This window comes from Lissotriton helveticus, chromosome 4_1 (assembly GCF_964261635.1).
Source record: "Lissotriton helveticus chromosome 4_1, aLisHel1.1, whole genome shotgun sequence".
Taxonomy (NCBI): domain Eukaryota; kingdom Metazoa; phylum Chordata; class Amphibia; order Caudata; family Salamandridae; genus Lissotriton; species Lissotriton helveticus.
Window position 1 is genome coordinate 68,663,882 of NC_136063.1, and position 24,988 is coordinate 68,688,869.

At 47.3% G+C, this 24,988-nt stretch overlaps 1 protein-coding gene across 1 annotated transcript in view; it reads left to right on the forward strand.

Annotated features, from left to right (window-relative positions):
* Positions 1-9,038: 9,038 nt before the first annotated feature.
* The window catches only part of LOC144826957 (embryonic protein UVS.2-like), a 232,569-nt gene continuing 216,619 nt past the window's right edge, over positions 9,039-24,988 (forward strand). Inside the window, exon 1 of the mRNA XM_078685418.1 lies at positions 9,039-9,244. Coding sequence (XP_078541544.1) covers positions 9,177-9,244 — 68 coding nt within the window. The 5' untranslated portion in view covers positions 9,039-9,176. The remainder of the gene's footprint in view (positions 9,245-24,988) is intronic.

The following is a 24,988-nucleotide window of genomic DNA, read 5'->3' on the forward strand; positions in this document are numbered from 1 at the left end:
TCCCTTTCTTCCTACTCCTCTGCCATTCATCCTACTCCTCTGCCTTTCATCCTACTCCTCTGCCTTTCATTCTTACACTCTTCCTTTCATCGTCCCAGTATTTCTTTCTTCCTACTACTTTGCCTTTCATCCTACTCCTCTGCCTTTCATTCTTATACTCATCCTTTCATCCTCCCACCCTTCCTTTCATCGTCCCACTCTTCCGTTCGTCCTACTACTCTGCCTTTCATCCTACTCCTCTGCCTTTCATCGTACACCTCTGCCTTTCGTTCCTCCCCCCACCCTTCCTTTAGTCCAGCCTCCAGCAAGCTTTTCATCCACGCATGAGTTCCTCCTCCAATCCTGTCTTTCATTCTTACACCCTTCCTTTCATCCTCCCACCCTTCCTTTCATCCACCGCCATCCATTTCATTCTTCCACCCTTTCTTTAATCCTCCCACCCTTCCTTTCATCCTCCCACCAAGCCTTTCATTCTTCCACCCCTCCTTTCATTCTCCCACCCTTGCTTTCATCTGCCCACCATGCCATTCATAGTCCAACTCTGCCTTTCCTACTACTCTGCCTTTCATCCTGCTTCTCTACCTTTCGTCCTACTTCTCTGCCTTTTGTTCCTATACTCATTCTTTCATCCTCCCACCATACCTTTCATCATCCCACTCCTTTCTTCCTACTACTCTGCCGTTCATCCTTCTCCTCTGCTTTTTATTCTTACACTCTTCCTTCCATCCTCCCACTTTGCCTTTCATCCTCCCCCCATGCTGTTCATCCTTCCAACCTTCCTTTCATCTTCCCACTTTTCCTTTCTTCCTACTACTCTGCCTTTCATCCTGCTCCTCTGCCTTTCATCCTACTTCTCTGCCTTTTGTTCCACTTTCACTTTAATTAGTCTTTATTCGATATATTTCAATCATAAAAGACATTTTTCAGAAATAAAAAGCGTTGTTTTTTATCCCACCCCACCCCCCCACCCTACAGAAATACAGAATCCACGCAAGTTAATACAATAAATAAGCAGAAAAAAGCAAAATAATAAAAAATCTTCATATCTCATACTATTTACACTACTACTATGTATTCTACTTACATCTTTACACAATCTTACAATATCCTATTTACATTTTTACATAACCTTAAAATATCCAGCTAAGTTCATAGAAGCCAATCAAATAAGGATAGAAGAACAACAACTATAAGTTGAAAATTACATATTTTCTCACGTAGAATACGACTTAAAAGAAGTTTAAATAAATGCAAACTGTACGACATTAAATAGAAATCCTAACTTATTCCAGACAGGTTTTGCGTGCCCGAATTATCCACATCCAGTGAAGGAACTTTGCCATAGCTATAACAACAGGCTGGGAGGAATCTGTTCTTAAAATCCTGACAGCCTCATTTGACGTCTTTATACCTAACTGGATGCAAATTGGTTTGAGCCATGATTGTCTCGGTATTCTATATTCAGGGCAGGCAAATAACACATGACCAATGTTTTCATTATGATCCGGACAGAAAGGGCACCTTGGAGTTTGTGCTTTATGCCATTTCACTGTTAGGGCATTCAACGGGAGTGTCCCCACCCTCATCTGATGATACCTCTTCCGGTCCCCTGGGACCGTAATCCAATCCCAGTATAGTTCGAGGGCCGGTGAGTGCTTGAGCTCCAAAAAATCATATGTAAAGGAACGGTCAATATGATTCCTAAAGCACTTGATCTCCACCATACTCCAGTAGAGTTCACGAAGTATCTTTTTTGGTGGAAAAGCACTATTTAGCGGATCATCCCACATTTGGGATAAACCCAATGCCCTATATAGAAGCTTAGCCTCTTTCAACCAGACTATCTTATTAGCAGTATCTAGGGATCTCACCTCCAGGAAGCCTTGGGCATACTGGGAGAGCTCAGGAGTTGTCCATAGCCTTCTCCAGTAGGCCACAATTCTATACTTGGCTATGTCACTAAAGCTATAGATTCCCAGATCATACTTTAAAGGTATCAATGGGGTTGACATTGGTAGCCCAGTAATGTTGCGGAGAAATTTATTCTGTGCTACCGTCAATTTATTCAGATTACTGGACCCCCATAGTTCTGCTCCATAAAGAACAGCTGCTCCGACCTTAGCATTGTAGATTTTTAAGACAGGTCTAATCGGTTTAGTGTGAGATGAAAAAAGCTCCTTTGTGAGAACTCCTGCAAGTTGAGCATGCTTTGTGTCTAATTCGTTTATATGGTGTTTCCAATCTAGATTGTATGACAGATTGATACCAAGGTACTTAAAGACCTGGGTCTGCTCAAGCTGGACCCCATCCATAATAACTCTGCCTCTAATGTGTTTTCGTTTATGCATAACCATAAATTTAGTTTTGCTGGTGTTAATTACAAGACCATGATCCTTGCAAAATCCTTCAAACACCCTAATGGCCTTTTGTAGCCCCTGCTGCGTCTTTGATATCAGCAGGGTGTCGTCCGCAAACATCAACAGGGGGATCGGTCTTCCTGCCAACCTAGGGGCATCCGTGGGCTTTTGTTCAAAATAACCGATCACCCTGTTGATGTATAGCGAGAAGAGTGTTGGTGCAAGCACGCACCCTTGACGTACACCCCTCGCTACGGGGAACTTCTCAGTAGTACTACCCCGCTGATTCCATCGGACTTGTGCAAAACTATTTTCATGCATCCTAATCAATAAAGAGAGGATTTCTATAGGAATGCCCTGATCATGTAGGATATTCCACAGTTTGTGGCGGGGAACTAAATCAAAAGCTGATTTTAAATCAACGAAAGCTGCAAAAAGCATCCCGCCCTCTAATAAAACTGTGCGCCAATATAATAAAACAAATCTAAAAATTTGATCAATAGTGCTGGTATGACTACGAAAACCAGCCTGCAGGGGAGATAATATATCATAGTCATCTATCCACCCATGAATTCGCTGTAATACTAGCCTTGCCACAACTTTTTGCATACATGCGATCAGGCTAATAGGCCTGTAATTGCCTGGATCCGAGCATGCCCCCTTTTTAAAGATGGGGATAATCTCGGCTCCTTTCCAGGTCTCAGGGATAGGCGAGCCCTTTGCAATAGCGTTGGCTAAAAGCTGAATATAGGTGGCCCATAGATCCTTGTCATGCATAAACAAATCTGCAGGGATAAAATCTAAGCCCGGGGCTCTGGCTTTAGGTATACAGCTCAGAGTTTTTAGGATGTCATCTTTTGAAAAGACTAAGGGGCTCTCGAGGATATCTACAGAAGCTAGACATTCCTCTTCAACTTCGTCCTCAGCAGAAAAGTGGGTAGAAAAATGGGATACCCATGCTTCTGGTAACACATGGTTAGTGGGTTCTCCTCTACTAGACCCCCTTCCCCATTTGACGATGTTCCAGAAGGGTGTCATGGATCTTTCCCTACTGGCATCCAGTAGGTCCCTCCAATAGCCTTCCTCCCAATCCCTTTTTGCACTAAGTTGCACTTTTTTGTACATAACTCGAGCCTCCCTTATTTTAATTTTGTCTCGAGTTTTAACCGCATCTGACAGTAGTCTATAGGCAGTCCTGCAGGACTTGTCATACCACTGATCCTCCTTTCTAATTGGTCTACGTGGCTTTTTCTTAGCTTTCTTTACAAAAAATAATTTTAAATTGTTAAAAAATTTATCGTGGATCCTGCTAATTTCATCTATCGGGGTATTATTTTCAAGTATATCCTGGACTTCTTGAATGGCCGAAGTTGTTAGATCCCTTATGGCTATCAAGCTTTCCTCATTTGCTGCACAAATTGCCCATCTAATGTGTCTTTGATCGTTAGAAAGGTTTATCTGGACAGTTTCCATCTCTTCCTCTTTTGCCATCAGATCGAACAATTTAAAGGTTAAAATCAGTGGGTCGTGATCACTTTCCACCCTAGTCTCAACCCTCATATCAAGAACTTTCCCCCAATTCTCTTTATTAGTTAATATATAATCAATACGGCTTTGCGTAGTTCCATTAGAGAAAGTAGGGGCGCCCTGCTTGTCCGATGGCGTTCTTCCATTAGTGGCCCTCAGCCCAGACTCAGCACATAATACTTTTAACTGTAATGCAGCCTCAGTCCATCTTTTGATGGGTATCAAGGAAAGCTGTGGGATTTCCCAAATGAAGTCCTCCTCAGTAATGAGGTCAACATCCTGGTTGTCAAGTGGTTCAAAACAACAATTAAAATCACCACCAATAATAATATCAGCATTCAAACAGTGTTGATTTAATAGTACATCCAATAGCTCAACCGCCTTGGTGGATTTACCACCCGGAAGGCCCCTTGAGTAGATGTTAAAAATAAAGATGTCCCTACTTGGCGGTCGCTGTAGTTTGACCAGTAATATATCAGAACTATTGGTATCTATTTGTAACACTGTGTAGTCATTCCTCTGCTTAATCCATGTAACCAAGCCACCTTTTGCCCTTCCCCTTAAGCTCGGGGTGGCTGGAATAAAATAATGTAGATATCCCTGAATTGGATCCGGTTCTAACTGCCAAGTCTCCTGTAAAAGGACTATATCCTTAGAATCCAGGAAATTTAGCAGATCCTGTGATAAAATCTTGTTTTTTAACCCTGCCACATTCCAGGACAACAAGGTACTTTGTATGTCAGCATTGTCACTGGTAGGTTTTGTACTATTGGTTAGACCCTTACCATGTTGCTGAGTAGAAATATATTCACATGCATTACCTTCTATAGTACCCAGTTCAGGGGAGAGAATCTCATATGACTCGAGTATATCATTATTTGTAGTAAGTTTGGGACATTCGATACGCTGTTCGACATTAATCACATTACCAGACTCGACCTGAGTGCTACTTACATTGGTCAAAGCATCAGCTAGTCCAGTACTTAAACAAGTGCCCATTTCCCTAGCCTCATAAGTGACATCAGGAATTAGAAAATTTTCAAGACTATTACCCAGTCAATCACAGTCATTTAGCCCTGATAGGGCATCATATCTATTACCTAGAACCATACCCCAGTCTTTTTGGGGAACACCTTGGCCTCTGTTGTTTCTCACAGTGTTCCACATAGGTCCCGGGGTCCTAGGAAAAGTCACATTCTTTTGCTCACCATAGAAGAATTTTAACGTAAGGGGAACGACAGATCCTGCTCTTCTTTGGGGGGGATTGATGTGTTTTAGGAGATTTGGCAGAACACCTGGATGAAAAAAAGTCACTATAACACAATCTCCCTTGAAAACTTTCGGTCGATTTCCAATCCACGCCACCCTCTTAGCGGATTTAATCTCAGATGCAAGTTGATGTTTACCCCCTGGTGCCATTTGCATGTTATTTGTTAACCAATGGAGGGCTTTACTGGACAAAGATTCCGGGGTTTCGAGTTGTGCATCTGCTGGCGCGGGAACATTTGCCAGAACCAGGACCACAGGAGACGCTTCCTCAATAAATTGGAGGGGATCTGTTTCCTGACAGTTTAATGGCAAGTTTTTGGGTCCTGATACCCCGGCAATGTTTGGAGGTCGATTAATAGGATGAGTTTCGTTCCCAACTGTACTTTCTGGGAGCATAGGACTAATCTCCTTTTCTATGGAGCTCTTTGCCTTAGGTTCAATTGATTTTGCCATTTGTGTCACTAAAGTATTGACCGTCTCAGCCCCTTCCACAGCTTTGATTTGAAGAATAGTCATCTTTTTTACCTCCGCATTCAGTTTATCAATCTTGGCGATCAAAGGCTTAATGATAGTTTGGATTTTGGAATCAATAATGTCTGCTATTTTCTGAAGCAAATCATCTTCGTTATAGCTTTTTTCATGATTGCTTTTATCAAGGACATTAATATCACCATCATCTAGAGTTTTTGACTTGTTTTGCCCTATTGGAGAAACATTTTTCCTCCTGTTACTGGAACGTAACCCCATCCGTTTTTGATGAGTTCTCCTGTTTTTTCTCGTAGGTCGAGTTTCCTGCTCAGGAGAAGGTAAGTCATCAATATTATGCACCAGAGCCTCATGGTCATGTTCAATATTTACTCCTTGGTCTAGTGGCATAGCATTAGCGGCATCATCCAGATTAGGACTAATCTGATCATCCAAATTGGGAGTAGGATGAACCGTGATGTCTATTAAGTTTGGGGTATCATCCAGTACTAGAGAACCTGAATGCTGAGGACTTTGAATTGGGCTTAATAACTGTAAGTCAGGCGACTGACTTAATCCCAATGATTCTCTTCTGTCTTTATTTATTTTAGTTATGACTTGAAGCATGTAGTTTTCAATGGGCTTAGAGTTGACTATAGGCTTAGAGCTAGCAGGAGGCTGTTTTTTAGAATTCTTTTTAGACATGTTGAGATTATATAATCGATTGACCAGGGATTATATAAGCTTTACCAATACACACCGGATACTTGAATAGAGCCTTACGTAATGACACTATAAAGTAAAGTCAGTAAAGAAAGGGATTTTCTTACTTGCTTGGGTTGCAGACGTTAGAGGGGTTGCCCAGTCCAGTCCCGGCCAGTCTAGGACTGTCTAAGACTGTCCCGCCCTTGTCCCGGGCTTCTCCCGCGCGCGACTCGCGTGTGCGAGAGGCGTTCCCTGCTGATAAGGCGCCTCCTGGCGCGTAGGCGTCGTCACCCCCGCCGCGTCCACCCCCGGGGCAGCTGGGTGATGTAGTTCCCCAGCTGCTGCTGCACCGGGTGGATAGCGGAGGATGGCGGTATGGGCGCTGCGTTTCAGGCCGTTACCCTCACGGCGCGGTTAGGCAAGGTTTCAGGCTGTGGGCTTCTGCAACAGGAAACGAGATGGCCGTTTCCCTCACGGCAAGTGCTGCGGCGTTCAAAGTGTCCCAGGAGCGCTTCGGCGCTCCCTGCTGATAAGGCGCCTCCTGGCGCGTAGGCGTCGTCACCCCCGCCGCGTCCACCCCCGGGGCAGCTGGGTGATGTAGTTCCCCAGCTGCTGCTGCACCGGGTGGATAGCGGAGGATGGCGGTATGGGCGCTGCGTTTCAGGCCGTTTCCCTCACGGCGCGGTTAGGCAAGGTTTCAGGCTGTGGGCTTCTGCAACAGGAAACGAGATGGCCGTTTCCCTCACGGCAAGTGCTGCGGCGTTCAAAGTGTCCCAGGAGCGCTTCGGCGCTCCCTGCTGATAAGGCGCCTCCTGGCGCGTAGGCGTCGTCACCCCCGCCGCGTCCACCCCCGGGGCAGCTGGGTGATGTAGTTCCCCAGCTGCTGCTGCACCGGGTGGATAGCGGAGGATGGCGGTATGGGCGCTGCGTTTCAGGCCGTTACCCTCACGGCGCGGTTAGGCAAGGTTTCAGGCTGTGGGCTTCTGCAACAGGAAACGAGATGGCCGTTTCCCTCACGGCAAGTGCTGCGGCGTTCAAAGTGTCATTCTTACACCCTTCCTTTCATCCTCCCACCATACCTTTCATCATCCCACTCCTTTCTTCCTACTACTCTGCCGTTCATCCTTCTCCTCTGCTTTTTATTCTTACACTCTTCCTTCCATCCTCCCACTTTGCCTTTCATCCTCCCCCCATGCTGTTCATCCTTCCAACCTTCCTTTCATCTTCCCACTTTTCCTTTCTTCCTACTACTCTGCCTTTCATCCTGCTCCTCTGCCTTTCATCCTACTTCTCTGCCTTTTGTTCCTATACTCATTCTTTAATCCTCCCACCATACCTTTCATCGTCCCACTCCTTTCTTCCTACTACTCTGCCGTTCATCCTTCTCCTCTGCTTTTTATTCTTACACTCTTCCTTTCATCCTCCCACTTTGCCTTTCATCCTCCCCCCATGCTGTTCATCCTTCCAACCTTCCTTTCATCTTCCCACTTTTCCTTTCTTCCTACTACTCTGCCTTTCATCCTGCTCCTCTGCCTTTCTTCCTACTCCTCTTCCTTTTGTTCTTATACTCAGCCTTTCATCCTTCCACCCTTCCTTTCATCTTCCCACATTTCCTTTCTTCCTACTACTCTGCCTTTCATCCTGCTCCTCTGCCTTTCTTCCTACTTCTTTTCCTTTCGTTCTTATACTCATCCTTTCGTCCTCCCACCTTACCTTTCATCGCCCCACTCTTCCTTTCTTCCTACTACTCTGCCTTTCATCCTACTCCTCTGCCTTTCTTCCTACTCCTCTTCCTTTTCGTTCTTATACTCATCCTTTCATCCTCCCACCCTACCTTTCATCGTCTTACTCTTACTTTCTTCCTACTACTCTGCCTTTCATCCTACTCCTCTGCCTTTATTCCAACTCCTCTGCCTTTCGTTCTTCTACTCATCCTTTCGTCCTCCCACCCTACTTTTCATCGTCTACCTCTCCCTTTCTTCCTACTCCTCTGCCTTTCATCCTACTCCTCTGCCTTTCTTCCTACTCCTCTTCCTTTTCGTTTTTATACTCATCCTTTCATCCTCCCACCCTACCTTTCATCGTCTCACTCTTCCTTTCTTCCTACTACTCTGCCTTTCATCCTACTCCTCTGCCTTTCTTCCAACTCCTCTGCCTTTCGTTCTTCTACTCATCCTTTCGTCCTCCCACCCTACTTTTCATCGTCTACCTCTCCCTTTCTTCCTACTCCTCTGCCATTCATCCTACTCCTCTGCCTTTCATCCTACTCCTCTGCCTTTCATTCTTACACTCTTCCTTTCATCCTCCCGCCCTGCCTTCCATCTACAGCTGTTTAACTCTGATCCATCTACGAAGCTAACTAACTTTGCTTGAAACATTAAATCTGCTCTCCAGACCCAAGCCCAGCTCATCAGATGCACTTTTTGTGTCTGCTGTGATCTTCTCCAATCGGGTCTTTCGGTTCCTCGAGGACTTTTGCTGTTGTTTGAGGAGCCAATCCCTGAAGGTGTGCCTGTGTCCAATCCCAACTTCACCCTCCTACAGAAAGAATACAGGCAACACGAATATATCACGGTGCAGGGACTGTAACAAACCCAATTTACCACACTCGAAAGCTGCTTATTATTATCTTAGCTCTGCCACCTCAGAGGCGACCCCAGGGCAGTCTCTCCAGGACAGACACACCTTGTGATCTGTGCAGAAAGAGACGTCATCCTTGGGGCTGAAGGCTGATTGGAGGATGCTCAGCCTCTTCTGGGTATATAAAGGACTGGGTCTAAGGTCAACGAAGCATCTCTCTGAAGGAAGAAAGATTGTCTGGAGGTGACCTGAGCTCTGTTCCAGAACCAGAGAATGGACAGCAGAGCATGGACCCTGGTGGCAGTGTGCCTGGTGGGCACCTGCTGGAGCTTACCTGTACAGGTGATACCCCCTTTAACAATGGTATATAGAGCTGAGTGCAGGTACAGGTGAGACCCCCTTTAACCATGGTATATAGAGCTGAGTGCAGGCACAGGTGAGACCCCCTTTAACAATGGTATATAGAGCTAAGTGCAGGCACAGGTGAGACCCCTTTAACAATGGTATATGGAGCAGTGTGCAGGCACAGGTGAGGTCCCTTTAACCATGGTATATAGAGCTGAGTGCAGGCACAGGTGAGAGCTCCTTTAACAATGGTATATAGAGCTGTGTGCAGGCACAGGTGAGACCCCCTTTAACAATGGTATATAGAGCTGAGTGCAGGCACAGGTGAGACCCCCTTTAACAATGGTATATAGAGCTGAGTGCAGGCACAGGTGAGACCCCCTTTAACGATGGTATATAGAGCTGAGTGCAGACACAGGTGAGACCCCCTTTAACAATGGTATATAGAGCTGAGTGCAGACACAGGTGAGACCCCCTTTAACAATGGAATATAGAGCTGAGTGCAGGCTCAGGTGAGACCCTCTTTAACGATGGTATATAGAGCTGTGTGCAGGTACAGGTGAGGCCCCCTTTAACAATGGTATATAGAGATGAGTGCAGACACAGGTGAGACCCTTTAACAATGGTATATAGAGCTGTGTGCAGGCACAGGTGAGGCCCCTTTAACAATGGTATATAGAGCTGAGTGCAGGCACAGGTGAGACCCCCTTAAACAATGGTATATAGAGCTGAGTGCAGGCACAGGTGAGACCCCCTTAAACAATGGTATATAGAGCTGAGTGCAGACACAGGTGAGACCCTTTAACAATGGTATATAGAGCTGTGTGCAGACACAGGTGAGACCCCCTTTAACAATGGTATATAGAGCTGAGTGCAGACACAGGTGAGATCCCCTTTAACAATGGTATATAGAGCTGAGTGCAGGCACAGGTGAGACCCTCTTTAACGATGGTATATAGAGCTGTGTACAGGTACAGGTGAGGCCCCCTTTAACAATGGTATATAGAGCTGAGTGCAGACACAGGTGAGACCCTTTAACAATGGTATATAGAGCTGTGTGCAGGCACAGGTGAGGCCCCTTTAACAATGGTATATAGAGCTGAGTGCAGGCACAGGTGAGACCCCCTTAAACAATGGTATATAGAGCTGAGTGCAGGCACAGGTGAGACCCTCTTTAACGATGGTATATAGAGCTGTGTGCAGGTACAGGTGAGGCCCCCTTTAACAATGGTATATAGAGCTGAGTGCAGACACAGGTGAGACCCTTTAACAATGGTATATAGAGCTGTGTGCAGGTACAGGTGAGGCCCCCTTTAACAATGGTATATAGAGCTGAGAGCAGACACAGGTGAGACCCCTTTAACCATGGTATATAGAGCTGTGTGCAGGCTCAGGTGAGACCCCTTTAACAATGGTATATAGAGCTGTGTGAAGGCACAGGTGAGACCTCTTTAACAATGGTATATAGAGCTGTGTGCAGGCTCAGGTGAGACCCCTTTAACAATGGTATATAGAGCTGAGTGCAGGCACAGGTGAGACCCCTTTAACAATGGTATATAGAGCTGAGTGCAAGCACAGGTGAGACCCCCTTTAACGATGGTATATAGAGCTGAGTGCAGGCACAGGTAAGTCCCCTTTAACGGTGGTATATAGAGCTGAGTGCAGGCACAGGTGAGACCCCTTTAACAATGGTATATAGAGCTGAGAGCAGGCACGGGTGAGACCCCCTTTAACAATGGTATATAGAGCTGAGTGCAGGCACAGGTGAGACCCCTTTAACAATGGTATATAGAGCTGAGTGCAGGCACAGGTGAGACCCCTTTAACAATGGTATATAGAGCTGAGTGCAGGCACAGGTGAGACCCCTTTAACGATGGTATATAGAGCTGAGTGCAGGCACAGGTGAGACCCCTTTAACGATGGTATATAGAGCTGAGTGCAGGTACAGGTGAGACCCCCTTTAACAATGGTATATAGAGCTGTTTTCAGGCACAGGTGAGACCCCTTTAACAATGGTATATAGAGCTGAGTGCAGGCACAGGGGAGACCCCCTTTAACAATGGTATATAGAGCTGAGTGCAGGCACAAGTGAGACCCCCTTTAACGATGGTATATAGAGCTGTGTGCAGGCACAGGTGAGACCCTTTAACAATGGTATATAGAGCTGTGTGCAGGCACAGATGTGACCCTCTTTAACGATGGTATATAGAGCTGTGTGCAGGAACAGGTGAGACCCCTTTAACCATGGTATATAGAGCTGAGTGCAGGCACAGGTGAGACCCCCCTTTAACAATGGTATGTAGAGCTGTGCGCAGGCACAGGTGAGACCCCCTTTAACAATGGTATGTAGAGCCGAGTGCAGGCACAGGTGAGACCCCTTTAACAATGGTATATAGAGCTGAGTGGTGCAGGCACAGGTGAGACCGCTTTAACAATGGTATATGGAGCTGAGTGCAGGCACAGGTGAGACCCCTTTAACAATGGTATATAGAGCTGAGTGCAGGCACAGGTGAGACCCCTTTAACCATGTTATATAGAGCTGAGTGCAGGCACAGGTGAGACCCCCTTTAACAATGGTATATGGAGCAGTGTGCAGGCACAGGTGAGACGCCTTTAACCATGTTATATAGAGCTGAGTGCAGGCACAGGTGAGACCCCCTTTAACAATGGTATATAGAGCTGAGTGCAGGCACAGGTGAGACCCCCTTTAACGATGGTATATAGAGCTGAGTGCAGGCACAGGTGAGACCCTCTTTAACGATGGTATATAGAGATGTGTGCAGGTACAGGTGAGGCCCCCTTTAACAATGGTATATAGAGCTGAGTGCAGACACAGGTGACACCCTTTAACAATGGTATATAGAGCTGTGTGCAGGCTCAGGTGAGACCCCTTTAACAATGGTATATAGAGCTGTGTGCAGGCACAGGTGAGACCTCCTTTAACAATGGTATATAGAGCTGAGTGCAGGCACAAGTGAGACCTCCTTTAACAATGGTATATAGAGCTGTGTGCAGACTCAGGTGAGACCTCCTTTAACAATGGTATATAGAGCTGAGTGCAGGCACAAGTGAGACCTCCTTTAACAATGGTATATAGAGCTGAGTGCAGGCACAAGTGAGACCTCCTTTAACAATGGTATATAGAGCTGTGTGCAGGCTCAGGTGAGACCTCCTTTAACAATGGTATATAGAGCTGTGTGCAGGCACAGGTGAGACCTCCTTTAACAATGGTATATAGAGCTGAGTGCAGGCACAAGTGAGACCCTTTAACAATGGTATATAGAGCTGAGTGCAGGCACAGGTGAGACCCCCTTTAACGATGGTATATAGAGCTGAGTGCAGACACAGGTGAGACCCTTTAACAATGGTATATAGAGCTGAGTGCAGGCACAGGTGAGACCCCTTTAACAATGGTATATAGAGCTGAGTGCAAGCACAGGTGAGACCCCCTTTAACGATGGTATATAGAGCTGAGTGCAGGCACAGGTAAGACCCCTTTAACGATGGTATATAGAGCTGAGTGCAGGCACAGGTGAGACCCCTTTAACAATGGTATATAGAGCTGAGAGCAGGCACGGGTGAGACCCCCTTTAACAATGGTATATAGAGCTGAGTGCAGGCACAGGTGAGACCCCTTTAACAATGGTATATAGAGCTGAGTGCAGGCACAGGTGAGACCCCTTTAACAATAGTATTTAGAGCTGAGTGCAGGCACAGGTGAGACCCCTTTAACAATGGTATATAGAGCTGAGTGCAGGCACAGGTGAGACCCCCTTTAACATTGGTATATAGAGCTGTTTTCAGGCACAGGTGAGACCCCTTCAACAATGGTATATAGAGCTGAGTGCAGGCACAGGTGAGACCCCCTTTAACAATGGTATATAGAGCTGAGTGCAGGCACAAGTGAGACCCCTTTTAACAATGGTATATAGAGCTGAGTGCAGGCACAGGTGAGACCCCTTTAACAATGGTATATAGAGCTGTGTGCAGTCACAAGTGAGACCCCCTTTAACGATGGTATATAGAGCTGAGTGCAGGCACAGGTGAGGCCCCCTTTAACAATGGTATATAGAGCTCTGTGCAGGCACAGGGGAGAGCTCCTTTAACAATGGTATATAGAGCTGAGTGCAGGCACAGGGGAGACCCTTTAACAATGGTATATAGAGCTGTGTGCAGACACAGGTGAGACCCTTTAACAATGGTATATAGAGCTGTGTGCAGGCACAGGGGAGACCCCCTTTAACCATGGTATATAGAGCTGAGTGCAGGCACATGTGAGACCCCCTTTAACCATGGTATATAGAGCTGAGTGCAGGCACAGATGTCACCCTCTTTAACGATGGTATATAGAGCTGTGTGCAGGAACAGGTGAGACCCCTTTAACCATGGTATATAGAGCTGAGTGCAGGCACAGGTGAGACCCCTTTGACAATGGTATGTAGAGCTGTGTGCAGGCACAGGTGAGACCCCCCTTTAACAATGGTATGTAGAGCTGTGCGCAGGCACAGGTGAGACCCCCTTTAACAATGGTATGTAGAGCCGAGTGCAGGCACAGGTGAGACCCCTTTAACAATGGTATATAGAGCTGAGTGGTGCAGGCACAGGTGAGACCGCTTTAACAATGGTATATGGAGCTGAGTGCAGGCACAGGTGAGACCCCTTTAACAATGGTATATAGAGCTGAGTGCAGGCACAGGTGAGACCCCCTTTAACCATGGTATATAGAGCTGTGTGCAGACACAGGTGAGACCCTTTAACAATGGTATATAGAGCTGAGTGCAGGCACAGGTGAGACCCCTTTAACAATGGTATATAGAGCTGAGTGGTGCAGGCACAGGTGAGACCGCTTTAACAATGGTATATGGAGCTGAGTGCAGGTACAAGTGAGACCCCTTTAACAATGGTATATAGAGCAGTGTGCAGGCACAGGTGAGACCTCCTTTAACAATGGTATATAGTGCTGAGTGCAGGCCCAGGTGAGACCTCCTTTAACAATGGTATATAGAGCTGAGTGCAGGCACAGGTGTGACCCCCTTTAACGATGGTATATAGAGCTGAGTGCAGGCACAGGTGAGACCCCTTTAACAAGGGTATATAGAGCTGAGTGCAGGCACAGGTGAGACCCCTTTAACAATGGTATATAGAGCTGAGTGGTGCAGGCACAGGTGAGACCCCCTTTAACGATGGGATATAGACCTGTTTGCAGGCACAGGTGAGACTCCCTTTAACAATGGTATATAGAGCTGAGTGCAGGCACAGGTGAGCCCCCCCTTTAACAATGGTATATAGAGCTGTTTTCAGGCACAGGTGAGACCCCTTTAACAATGGTATATAGAGCTGTGTGAAGGCACAGGTGAGACCCCTTTTACGATGGTATATAGAGCTGAGTGCAGGCACAGGTGAGACCCCTTTAACAATGGTATATAGAGCTGAGTGCAGGCACAGGTGAGACCCCCTTTAACGATGGTATAAAGAGATGAGTGCAGGCACAGGTGAGACCCCCTTTAACAATGTTATATAGACCTGTGTGCAGGCACAGGTGAGGCCTCTTTAACAATGGTATATAGTTCAAGTTCAAGTTCAGAAATTTGTATAGCGCACTATTCACCCAGAGGGTCTCAAGGCGCTTGAGGGAGGGGGGGAGCTTTACTTATCGAATATCCAAGTTTTTAGTTGCTTTCTGAAGGAGAGATGGTTCTGTGTAAGGCGGATGTGGGTGGGGAGAGAATTCCAGGTTTTGGCCGCTAAGTAGGAGAAGGATCTTCCCCCCATGGTGGATCTATGGATGCGCTTAATTGCGTCGAGGGCTTGATTGGACGATCGTATTTGGCGGGTGGGGGTGTAGAAGGACAGTCGCGTGGTGAGGCATTCGGGTCCTAGGTCGTATAGGGCTTTGTGTGCGTGGGTGAGGAGACGGAACGTTATTCTCTTGTTGACGGGGAGCCAGTGGAGGTCTTTCAGGTGATCGGAAATGTGAGCTTGGCGGGGGATGTCCAGTATGAGTCTGGCTGAGGCGTTTTGGAGGCGTTGGAGTTTTTTCTGTAGTTTGGCTGTGGTTCCGGCGTAAAGGGTGTTTCCGTAATCCAGTCGGCGGGTGACCAGTGCGTGGGTGACCGTCTTTCTTGTTTCGGTGGGGATCCAACGGAAGATTTTTTTGAGCATGCGTAGGATGTTGAAGCATGATGATGAGACGGCGTTGACTTGTCTGGTCATCGAGAGGGAGGAGTCAGGATGAAGCCCAGGTTACGTGCGTGATCCGTAGGTATGGGTGCGGTTCCCAGGGCCGGAGGCCACCGTGAGTCGTCCCAGGCAGAGGGGGATGAACCTAAGATGAGGACTTCCGTTTTGTCCGAGTTTAGTGCAGGCACAGGTGAGGCCCCTTTAACGATGGTATGTAGAGCCATGTGCAGGCACAGGAAAGGCCCCTTTAACAATGGTATATTGAGCTCTGTGCAGGCACAGGGGAGAGCTCCTTTAACAATTGTATATAGAGCTGAGTGCAGGCACAGGTGAGAACCCTTTAACAATAGTATATAGAGCTGAGTGCAGGCACAGGTGAGACCCCTTTAACAATGGTATATAGAGCTGAGTGCAGGCACAGGTGAGACCTCCTTTAACAATGGTATATAGAGCTGAGTGCAGGCACAGGTGAGACCCCCTTTAACAATGGTATATAGAGCTGAGTGCAGGCACAGGTGAGGCCTCCTTTAACAATGGTATATAGAGCTGAGTGCAGGCACAGGTGAGACCTCCTTTAACAATGGTATATAGAGCTGAGTGCAGGCACAGGTGAGGCCCCTTTAACAATGGTATATGGAGCGGTGTGCAGGCACAGGTGAGACCCCTTTAACAATGGTATATAGAGCTGAGTGCAGGCTCAGGTGAGACCCCCTTTAACAATGGTATATAGAGCTGAGTGCAGGCACAGGTGAGGCCCCTTTAACAATGGTATATAGAGCCGTGTGCAGGCACAGGTGAGACCCCTTTAACGATGGTATAAAGAGCTGAGTGCCGGCACAGGTGAGACACCTTTAACAATGGTAAATAGAGCTGAGTGCAGGCTCAGGTGAGACCCGTTTAACAATGGCATATAGAGCTGAGTGCAGGCACAGGTGAGACCCCTTGTATCATTTGTATATAGAGCTGTGTGCAGACACAGTTGAGACCCCCTTTAACAATGGTATATAGAGCTGTGTGCAGGCACAGGTGAGACCCCCTTTAACAATGTTATATAGAGCTGAGTGCAGGCACAGGTGAGGCCCCTTTAACAATGGTATATAGAGCTGAGTGCAGGCACAGGTGAGACCCCCTTCAGCGATGGTATATAGAGCTGAGTATAGGCACAGGTGAGACCCCCTTTAACGATGGTATATAGAGCTGAGTGCAGGCACAGGTGAGACCCCCTTTAACGATGGTATATAGAGCTGTGTGCAGGCACAGGTGAGGCCCCTTTAACAATGGTATATAGAGCTGAGTGCAGGCACAGGTGAGACCCCTTTAACAATGGTATATAGAGCTGTGTGCAGGCACAGGTGAGACCCCCTTTAACGATGGTATATAGAGCTGAGTGCAGGTACAGGTGAGACCCCTTTAACATTGGTATATAGAGCTGTGTGCAGGCACAGGTGAGAGCTCCTTTAACGATGGTATATAGAGCTGTGTGCAGGCACAGGTGAGACTCCTTTAACGATGGTATATAGAGCTGTGTGCAGGCTTAGGTGAGGCCCCTTTAACATTGGTATATAGAGCTGTTTGCAGACACAGGTCAGAGCTGCAGGAACAGGGTGTATATGGTTCTGCGTTTGCCTAAACTCTCAGGTGTGCATCACTGTAAGTACACCTGTGCAGGTGAGAGCCGCAGTACCAGGGTTATATATGGTTCTGTGTAGGTGCAGACTCTCAGGTGTGTATCACTGTATGTACACCTGTGCAGGTGAGAGCCGCAGTAACAGTGTTGTATATGGTTCTGTGCAGGTGCAGTCTCTCAGGTGTGCGTCACTGTAAGTACACCATTGCAGGTGAGAGCCGCAGTAACAGTGGTGTATATGGTTCTGTGTAGGTGCAGGCTCTCAGGTGTGCATCACTGTAGGTACACCTGTGCAGCTGAGAGCCGCAGTAACAGCGTTATATATGGTTCAGTGTAGACTCCCAGGTGTTCATCACTGTAAGTACACCGTGCAGGTGAGAGCCGAACTAACAGTGTTATATATGGTTCTGTGCAGACTCTCAGGTGTGCATCACTGGAAGGACACCTGTGCAGGTGAGAGCCGAACTAACAGTGTTATATATGGTTCTGCGCAGACTCTCAGGTGCAAGTACACCTGTGCGGGTAAGAACTGCAGTAACAGTGAATATATTTATGGTTCAGTGCATCACTGTAAATGTAAATACACCTGTGCAAGTGGGAGCCAAACTAACAATGTTATATATGGGTCTCTGTAGGGGCAGACTCTCAGGTGTGCATCACAGAGAGTGCACCTGTACAGCAAGAGTATATGAGTGACAGTATCACAAAGCCCTGAGTACAAGTAACTCTTCTCAGGTGTGCTTCACTGTCAGCGCACCCGTACAGCAGAGTGTATCAGTGACAGTATTACACAGTCCTGAGTACATGTAATAACTCTCAGGTGTGCTTCGCAGAGAGTGCACCTGTACAGGAGAGTGTATCAGTGACAGTATCACACAGCCCTTAGTACATGTAGTGACTCTCAGGTGTGTTTCATTGAGTGCACTCTTGAGCAGGGGAGTATGTCAGTGACATTATCACACAGCCCTGAGTACATGTAACACCTCTCAGGTGTGTCTCATAGAGTGCACTCTTGAGTAGGGGAGTATGTCAGTGACAGGATCACACAGCCCTGAGTACATGTAATGCCTCTCAGGTGTGCTTCACAGAGAGCGCACCTGTGCAGCTGAGTGTATCAGTGACAGTATTATAGAGCCCTGTAGAGGAGAGTGTATCAGTGACAGTATCGCACAGCCCTGAGTACATGTAACGCCTCTCAGGTGTGTTTCGTAGAGTGCGCTTTTGAGTGGGGAGTATGTCAGTGACAGTATCACACAGCCCTGAGTACATGTAACGACTCTCAGCTTTCTTTCATATAGTGCACTCTTGAGCAGGGGAATACGTCAGTGACAGTATCACACAGCCCTGAGTACGTGTAACGACTCTCAGGTGTGTTTCATAGAGTGCACTCTTGAGCAGGGGAGTACGTCAGTGACAGGATCACAAAGCCCTGAGTACATGTAACGCCTCTCAGGTGTGTTTCATAGAGTGCACTCTTGAGCAGGGGAGTACGTCAGTGACAGTATCACACAGCCCTTAGTACATGTAGTGACTCTCAGGTGTGTTTCATTGAGTGCACTCTTGAGCAGGGGAGTATGTGAGTGACAGTGTCACACAGCCCTGAGTACATGTAGTGACTCTCAGGTGTGTTTCATTGAGTGCACTCTTGAGCAGGGGAGTATGTCAGTGTAGGAGATATAACCGCGAGGATTATAAGGCACCTAAGAGTATATGGTATGGCCTTATCCTGAAACAGCTTAGGGAGTTGTTCCCGACGGCTGCAGACAGGCTCAGCTCATGCTAGAGCTCCATCTCACATTAAACCACGCACTCTGCCTCCAGGATTGATGAGGCCTTCCATAGGAGTGGCTCACAGGTTAATATGTGTCCTGATATAGGTTTAGATATAGGTATACTATATCTAAGCAAGGGGTGGTTGCACCACCTTACCCCAGCTGAGTGATCAGCCAGTTGTGTCAATTTAAGAACCAGCCAGGGGTGGCAAAAGATATGCTGCAGCCCCTGGTAGGCCTTGGTGGCCCCTATGCCCTGGGCACCTATAGTGCATTATACAGGGGCTGACAAGGAGTCCATTTCCAATTGGGGTATGTACCTATAGCACATGTATTAGTAATTTAGTGAGAGAACATCAGGCTGGGGGTCTGATCAGCAGGCCCACAGCCTCAGTAGTCGCAAACCAGTGAAGCAAAAAGCAAACATTTGGGGTGACCATAGGATAGCAGACCCTACTCTCCTACACAACCCCCCCCAAACGCAGGGACATTAAACTAACCTTGACCAGATAAGTCTTCATGTTCTAAGTGGAAGTACCTGGAGAGACCATCTGCATTACCATGGTCAGTCCCTGGGCGGTGCTCCACTGTAAAGTCCATCCCCTGTAGGGAAATGGACCACCTGAGTAGTTTGGGGTTTTCACCCTTCATCTGATTTAGCCACAAGAGGGGCTTATGGTCTGTCTGAACTAGGAAGTGAGTTCCAAACAAGTAGGACCTCAACTTCTTCAGGGCCCAAACCACAGCAAAGGCCTCCCTCTCAATGGCTGACCAACGTTTCTCTCTGGGGGTCAGCCTTCTGCTAATGAAAGCAATGGGCTGGTCTTGACCATCTTGATTAAGTTGTGAGAGCACAGCTCCCACCCCCAACTCAGAAGCATCTGTCTGTACAATGAACTGTTTGGAGTAGTCAGGACTCTTTAGGATAGGTGCAGAGCACATGGCCTTCTTCAGGTCTTCAAATGCCTTTTGACAGCTAGCTGTCCACTGAACCTTTTTTGGCATCTTCTTGGATGTCAAGTCATTTAATGGTGTCACTATAGACCCATAGTTTTTCACAAACTTTCTGTAATACCCAGTCAGGCCCAAGAAGGCTCTGACTTGTGTCTGGGTAACTGGAGGAGCATAGTCCTGTATGGTCTGGATTTTGCTCTCCAGTGGCTGAACCTGACCCCCACCTACTAGGTGGTTCAGGTACACAACCTTACTCTGCCCTATCTGGCACTTAGTAGCCTTGATAGTCAGGCCTGCCTTTTGCAGGGCCTCCAAAACCTTCTTCAGGTGGATCAGGTGATCCTCCCAGGTGGAGCTAAAGACAGCAATATCATCTAGATACGCTGCACAAAAGTCATCCAACCCAGCAAGGACTTGGTTCACCAACCTTTGGAAAGTGGCAGGTGCATTCTTCAAACCAAAGGGCATTACCACAAACTGATAATGTCCACTAGGGGTAGAGAATGCTGTTTTGGCTTTGGACTCCTCAGCTAGTCTGATTTGCCAGTAGCCAGCTGTCAGATCAAATGTGCTCAGAAACTTGGCAGAAGCCAATCTGTCAATGAGCTCATCTGCTCTTGGAATGGGGTGAGCATCTGTCCTAGTGACAGCATTGAGACCCCTGTAGTCCACGCAAAATCTCATTTCTCTCTTTTCATCTTGGGTATGAGGTTTTGGCACAAGGACTACTGGGCTGGCCCATGGGCTCTCTGATGGCTCAATCACTCCAAGCTCCAACATCTTTTGCACCTCAGCCTTGATGCAATCCCTGACATGGTCAGGTTGCCTGTAGATCTTATTCTTCACAGGCAGACTGTCACCAGTGTCCACCACATGGGTACACCAGTCAGTCTGGCTGGGTGTGAGTGAAAACAAATGCCTGTGGGCCTGCAAAACCTGTCTGCAGTCCATCTGTTGCTGGTCAGTGAGGCTGCCCGCCAAGGCTACTCCATCAACTGAACCATCATCAGGGTTCTGAGAAAGCAGGTCTGGGAGAGGGTCACTCTCTTCCTCCTGATCCCCATCTGTGGCCATGAGCAAGCTCATGTCCTCCCTGTCCACAAATGCTTTCAAACGGTTTACATGGATCACCCTGTGACCAAAGTCAACCAAGTAGGTGACTTCTCCCTTTTTCTCAATGATAGGATAGGGTCCACTCCATTTGTCCTGGAGTGCTGCTGGGGCCACTGGCTCCAGTACCCACACCTTCTGTCCTGGTTGGAACTCTACCAGTACAGCCTTTTGGTCATGCCAAGCTTTTTGCAATTCTTGGCTGGCCTCCAGGTTTTTGGATGCTCTCTCCATGTATTCAGCCATCCTGGAGCGGAGACCAAGTACATAGTCCACTATGTCTAGCTTAGGCTTTTTGAGAGGTAACTCCCATCCTTCCTTCACCAAACACAATGGACCCCTCACAGGGTGGCCAAACAAAAGTTCAAAAGGGCTGTAGCCAACCCCCTTCTGTGGGACCTCTCTGTAAGCAAAGAGCAGGCAAGGTAAAAGAATGTCCCATTTCCGCCTGAGCTTCTCTGGTAATCCTTTTATCATGCCTTTTAGGGTCTTGTTAAATCTCTCCACAATCCCATTGCACTGTGGATGGTAGGGGGTGGTAAACTTGTAGTTTACTCCACACTCCTTCCACATTGCTTTCAGATAGCTAGACATAAAGTTCGTGCCTCTATCTGATAGTACCTCCTTTGGGAGGCCCACTCTTGAGAAAACTGCAATGAGGGCTTTTGCCACCACAGGTGCTGTGGTGGTCCTCAGGGGAATAGCCTCTGGATACCTGGTGGCATGATCCACTACCACCAGTATAAATCTGTTCCCAGATGCTGTTTGGGGGTCCATTGGACCCACAATATCAATTCCAACTCTTTCAAAGGGGACCCCCACCACAGGTAGTGGTATTAGGGGGGCCTTTGTTGTGCCACCTGACTTACCACTGGCTTGGCAAGTGACACAGGAGCGACAAAACTCCTTGACATTTTCTGACATGTGAGGCCAGTGAAAGTGTGAAACAAGCCTGTCCCACGTCTTGTTCTGGACCTAAGTGTCCTGCAAGGGGAATATCATGGGCCAAGGTAAGAAGGAACCCCCTAAACTTCAGAGGTATAACCAACCTCCTGGTCATGCCAGGCTTGGGGTCTCTAGCCTCTGAGTAAAGGAGTCCATCGTCCCAATACACAGTATGGGTACCTTGGGCATCCCCAGCATCCCCAGCAGCCTCAGCAGCAGCCTGCTGTCTGAGGTGTTCAAGGGAAGGGCAATCTAATTGAGCCTGCCTCAGGTCTGCCCTTGAGGGTCCCCCTGTCCCCAGAAACTCAACCTGGTCAGGTTCAAGTTCCTCAGAGACAGTTTCCTCTTGGACTGCAGAATCAGTTTCCTCTGAAACTTGATCCTCAACCTGGGGCAAGGTGGAAGGCTCAGCCTTTCCTCTCTTGCTCCTCCTCTTGGGTTGTGGTTGGTCTATTGTTTCGAGATCCACCACTGGTTCCGGAAGGCACTTCTTAGCCTGAGACCTTGTCACTGCAAGGACATGGGCTGAAATCCCTAGCATTTCTGCATGAGTCCTGTACTCCACTTCTGACCAAACTGAGCTTTCAAGATCATTGCCTAACAGACAGTCTACTGGGAGATCTGCACTCACAACAACTTTCTTTAGGCCATCTACCCCTCCCCAGGAGAAGTCCACAACTGCCACACTATGGGAAGTAGTGGAGTTGCTGGCGTTGGTCACTAGGTATCTTTCACCTAGTACAATTTGTCCAGGGTTCACAAAGTCAGGTGTCACCATTGTGACACTGGCACATGTGTCCCTGTAGGCCTGAGCCAGTTTCTCATTGATTAAAGGCGTCTGCCTATATTTGCCCAGGTTACTGGGGCTCACTGTAGTGGACAAAGTCAAGTCCACATCATATAGGAGAACTGCCTGAGTAGGGGTTCTGACTAGGCCAGATCCTACTTCAATACCCAGGGTCAACCCTGCTACACCCTTGGACTGTGTTCCACCACTGCTTACTGGACTAGGGGTTGCAGTTGCTTTAGGAGCTGGAGTGGTGGGGACTGGATTTGTCTTAGTGCATTCACTGCCCCAGTGTGAAACTGATTTGCAGGTATTACACCAAGGTTTCTTTGGGCCATTATTCTTCTTCTTCTTGTTTCCATTTTGGGAACCACCCTCCTTACTATTAGTTTGGGGGCCTGAAGACTTCTGGTCTTTTTCTTTATCTTTCTGATTTCCACCCTTCTGGTCTGTTTTCTTCTGGTCACCACCTTGGTTCTGGGGTTTCTGCTTAATCCTTGTTCTGACCCATTTGTCTGCCTTCTTTCCCAATTCTTGGGGAGAGGTCAGATCAGAGTCAATAAGGTAACAGCTGGCTTGTACAGTTATTAAGGATCTGCTCTCTCATGATAAGATTGTACAATCCTGTATAGTCTGAAACTTTACTTCCCTGCAACCAACCCTCCAGAGCCTTAGTGGCACAATCTACGAAATCAGTCCAGTCTTGAGTCTGTGCTTTTTGGGTGTCTCTGAACAACAACCTGTATTGCTCAGTGGTTAGGCCAAACCCTTCAATAAGAGCACTCTTCAAGACAGAGTAGTTTTTGGCATCCTCAGGTCTAACTGTGAGGAGCCTGTCCCTCCCTTTCTCAGAAAAGGAGTACCATAAAATTGCAGCCCACTGATCCTGAGGAACCTGCTGTACCATGCAGGCTCTCTCAAGAGCAGTCATCCATTTGTGGATGTCATCCCCTTCCTTGTAGGGGGCCACAATTTTTGTCAGGTTTCTATTATCATAGCTCCTGTCTTTTTCTCTAGGAATGTTGCTGCCACCAGTGGCATCTAAGCCACACAATTTCCGCTCTCTTGCCAAGGCAAGTCTAGCTTGAGCCAAGGCTACCTCCTCCCTCTCTATTTGGAGTTTGACAGCCCTCATTCTGGCCCTATGCTCTATCTTCTGAGAGGCAGTCATACCTCTCTGAGATTCTCTTGAGGCACTAGAAATATGAGAGTCCCCTGAGGGAGATCTCACTCTTCTGTTGCCTGGGAGAATGATACTGTGGGATCTGGGGAGGGGCTGGCCCTCTCCATTTCCCAGTAGGTCTAAGTTGGCCTGGTTAAGCCTGGCAACTAGGACCTGGCTACCCCTCTGATCCTGATCTTCTGGGTCCTCTACATCTGAGTCCTCCTCCCCCTCCTCTCCTTCTTCTCCTTCTTCCTCCTGAGGGGCATCAGTTACAGTGGGGTTCACTCCATCTCCTGACTCTAAGGTAACTTCATTCACCTTCTCTAAGTCATCCTGCTCTAGAATGGCTATCAGGATAGGACAGGTGGGACTTCTGCCCCTTTTTAACCCTCTTGAGATGCACAAGGCAATCAAGTCCTTTCGGGTTAATTTGTCATAGCTGGAAGTTGCCTTGGTAAGGTCAACTGTCGCAGGAGTGGACCCTGAGGCTACTCCTGTGTCAGACATGACTCTAGTGTGGTGTAAGTGATGCACCTACCTACACTAAGTGTTTTCCTACTGTACCTTGCTAGTGAGTTGTAGTCAGGGTGTGCTAATCCCTTTAATCTACAACTACTAAGTTCAGTAGAACTTAATATGCTAAGCTTTTGATTTATATGTACCTAGAGGTACTTGATGTGATCTTTCAATTTGATAAAAGATTGCAATGGTAAAACAACAGCGAGCTCAAATCCGCACCGCTGCTCACCAATGTGAGAAGTTGGCCTGATAGGTGATGTTTCCAATTCTGGATCCACCTGTTATCAGACCAAACAATCCCTTATGGTGTCTGGTTGTAAGTCAACCTTATTAGACAAGCTATCCTAGGGGTAGCATGGACTAAGCAGCCTAAAGGCTTAACTTAAGAGGTCGTGTTAAGCGAGCTGTTTTACCACATACAATCCTGTAATATCAAATGAAAGGACACCACACAAGTATATATTATACAAATATATGTGTTTATTACTAAAAACAATCCCCAGTATTCTTTATGAATAAAGGGGCACAAGCGGTAAATCAAAAGCACAGTTTAAACATACAAAGTTGCACAATTATGGATGAGGGCAGGGGCCACTCAAACTATATACTAAACAAGTGGTATAAGAGATACCAATCGAACAGTGGTTAGGCCTAGGGCCTAGGGAATCGCTGGGAGCAGTC